This window comes from Bombus terrestris, chromosome 18 (assembly GCF_910591885.1).
Source record: "Bombus terrestris chromosome 18, iyBomTerr1.2, whole genome shotgun sequence".
Classification (NCBI taxonomy): Eukaryota; Metazoa; Arthropoda; class Insecta; order Hymenoptera; family Apidae; genus Bombus; species Bombus terrestris.
In genome coordinates this window covers 5,173,366-5,176,583 of record NC_063286.1, presented here as the reverse complement: position 1 = coordinate 5,176,583, position 3,218 = coordinate 5,173,366, and the positions used below count along the sequence as shown (strand labels likewise).

Here is a 3,218-nt window from a genome sequence, read left to right as displayed (position 1 = left end):
AGTTGCGTTGTTAAGAGTAGAGTTGTTAGCGTTGCGGAGTTGTGTGAGTAGCCAAGTTAAAATAAGATTGTTACTATTAGTTCCATATTAAACAACCATCGTTGTCTGTCTCATTAATATCTGTTTAACTAATTTAAAATAAAATAAATAGTATCAAAGAAATTGTATACCTAATATTTCCGCGATACTACAGTACATTACCACGGAAGATAAAATCTCTACCACGATCGTCTCTTCCCGCGGCTTGAGAGCGCCACGATGTAATTATTCTATGAATATTCGAAAATTCATGAATGAGTTCTGCCGCGCCAAATAATACAATCACATTAAATCCGTAAATGGACGATTAATTAACGAGCTATGGATCGACATCCGCGATGCTTTTTCTTCGTAGCTGAGGAAATCGGTGAAAGAAAAGAGAACAGAGAAAGTCTATTTTAACCGCGTCTGATTCATCCATAATTTACGGCATGGAAAATTCGACTGGAAATACTCGCCATCAGCTGCGTTTCGAATTAATTATTTTTATCGGATACCTTGATTTCGCTGGCGGTCGATTCTAAATTTATACTTTAACGACTTTTCTCCCCGTCAAGGGCCGTCGTTTAAAATGCGGCAAAATTTGCGATTCACTGACGATACGAAACCAACGTAATTCGTCACGTTTTAAAAATGTAGTCATTGATTTATTCATTGGAATGCCGCAGTAGGGAACGGATGTGCGGTAAAAAATCGCGAGGCTTGATATTGCGCGCGCGAGCGGAGATTGAGCTTTTTAATCGGACGAGCGTACAACAGCGACGCGATAAAAATTGTAATGTACAATTAACCGCTTTGTTTTAAACAGTCGTGATCTTGTTAACAGGATTTTGCATTTAATATTCACGTAGTTTTGCCATTTCTGGCGCAAATAATTATGGAAGTTCGCTACTTGTGATGCTGGAGGTTCGTTAAATTTTCATAAAAGCTGCAGGGAAGCGTCGGAAGTTTATTGCCTACTTCGAACCGAGGTTTATCGGCGAATAATTCTACGTAGAGATGGAAAAATTGCTGAAAAATAACACCGAAATAGATATAAATGGAACTGCACAATTAAAAAATTACAACCATATGAATGAAATAAATAGAATAAGGTTTATTAAAAATTGATCGTCAATACATTAATAACATGGTACAGGTGATTCGTCAACGTTGCTAAAACCAGTAAAGAAATGCAAAATCAAAATTACTCATTCATGGAACGATATATATTAGGAGAGGTATATATGACGGAGGAAGATGCAGGAATAGTTATCGAATTGGTGAAAACCATGGTACCTGGACGAGGATAGGAATCAACATCAGCAATATGAACTACCATGGCAAGAGGAACTTTCAAGGAAGCTCTAGCATTTACAGTGGCAGGTTCACTACCGAAATTGAGCATAACGATTACAGTTTCGCTTCCTAGAGTACGAGTAATACCCAAAACCTGCTTATCTAATACTGCAACGTTTAAGGAGCCCCTTGCAATTACTGGTCGTTTCTTTATGTTCATTAACTGTTTGAACAGCTGATATGGGGAGTTAGCTGCTTTCTTCTCAGTTGCTAGGTTCAAGGTCTTATAATTGGGATGCACAGGCAACCAGGTTTTCGTACTATTGGAGAATCCAGCGCTGGTGGTATTGTCCCATTGGAACGGTGTTCTTTCTGGATCTCTGGATTTCACGAAGTATCTGCTAGGACCAGCGTTGCAACCAGCTGGATCTACAGTCTCCTTGTACGTGAATGGTCTGTCTACCATTCCGATTTCGTCTCCGTTGTAAATAACCGCTATACCAGGTAGGACCATCGCCATTTGGATAATCATATTAGCTCGTCCAGTGCCGAATCTGGACGCCACGCGATGGTTATCGTGGTTGCCTACGACCCAATTCGGCACGTTGCCACTCGGCACGGATTTCACCCAACTATCTATCAGATTTTTGTAGTCCATCGCGGTAGATTGGTTGTTCAGTGATGTGATGAACATAAAGTTGAAGGGAACATTGGAGCCAGCGCCGTAGTATTTCATGGTACGTTCGTGAGTGGTGTATGCTTCCGTGAGAATTAGCCTAGGATCGGATTTGGTACGGTTGGAGTGGTCGTTCATCAGCTTCCTCCAGCTGCTGAGCGTTCCGTAGACTTCGTTCTGATCTAATGTGTAAATATGGACCAGACTGTCGTAATCATCTTTAGGGATATCGGTTCTGTTTGCGCTCGGTTCATTCCTAAAATTGATATCCTCAAACATGAAATTGATGGCGTCAATGCGGAAACCATCGACCCCGCGATTCATCCAGAATGTGAACACATTCTTTATCTCTTGATCCAAACCTTTGTTGCGATAATTCAAATCTGGTTGACCTATAGCGAACTGATGCAGATAGTATTGCTTGCGGACGTTGTTCCACTCCCAAGCCGAGCCTCCGAAGTTACTCAACCAGTTGTTTGGCGGTTGTCTGGTCCCGTTGACCATCCTGGCGTTGCGCCAGACGTAGTACTCGTCGTACGGCTTGATCCTTTGAATACTCTTCTTGAACCAGGGATGCTCGGGAGAACTATGATTAGGTACGAAGTCCAGGATCACCTTGAGCCCGAGGGACTTGGCCTTGGCTACCAGTCTGTCGAAATCCGCTAGAGTTCCGTAAGTGGGTTCGATGTCGGTAAAGTTGGAGATGTCGTAGCCGAAATCAACTTGTGGACTCTTATAAATCGGTGATAGCCAGAGAGCAGTGGCACCGATGTCCTTAATATGCTCCAGCTTGCTGGTGATACCGTTCAAATCACCGATACCATCTCCGTTGCTGTCTTTGAAACTCCTCGGGTAGATTTGGTACACGATGGCATTCTTGTACCAGTTCACGTCTACTGCCGCGCTTAGCGCGACCAATAAGAAACACGACGTGATCGTTAGTCGAAACATGATGGACTACTGAACCAAAAGGAACACGGACGGCCTTTTATAGTACGCGGCGATATTAATTATCTATTTACCTGTACACTTCGATTATCTGAAATCGCATTTGTTAAATTTTTTTATTCAATCAATCAAAGATAATAACATTTCGAGTAGCTGTCAACGATAACGAGAAGATAGATAGATACTTGACTTTTATCATAGACCCTGTATCAATTTATTTTTTTGCCTTCTGATTTTTCCCGAGGAAGAAACTTTCCAGATCGAGCAAGTTTTTTCA

The 3,218-nt window shown here is 41.8% G+C and overlaps 1 protein-coding gene across 1 annotated transcript; it reads right to left on the bottom strand.

Moving 5' to 3' along the window:
• Positions 1-1,111: 1,111 nt before the first annotated feature.
• LOC100650530 (maltase A1-like) lies at positions 1,112-2,968 on the bottom strand. Its single transcript, XM_020864299.2, has one exon. It carries the CDS (start codon positions 2,942-2,944, stop codon positions 1,226-1,228), a length of 1,719 nt encoding a protein of 572 aa, XP_020719958.2. The 5' UTR covers positions 2,945-2,968; the 3' UTR covers positions 1,112-1,225.
• Positions 2,969-3,218: the final 250 nt, after the last annotated feature.

What these genes read in the sequence shown, in the direction of transcription:
- LOC100650530 (XM_020864299.2), bottom strand. Translation starts at nt 2,944, where the DNA reads ATGTTTCGACTAACGATCACGTCGTGTTTCTTATTGGTCGCGCTAAGC.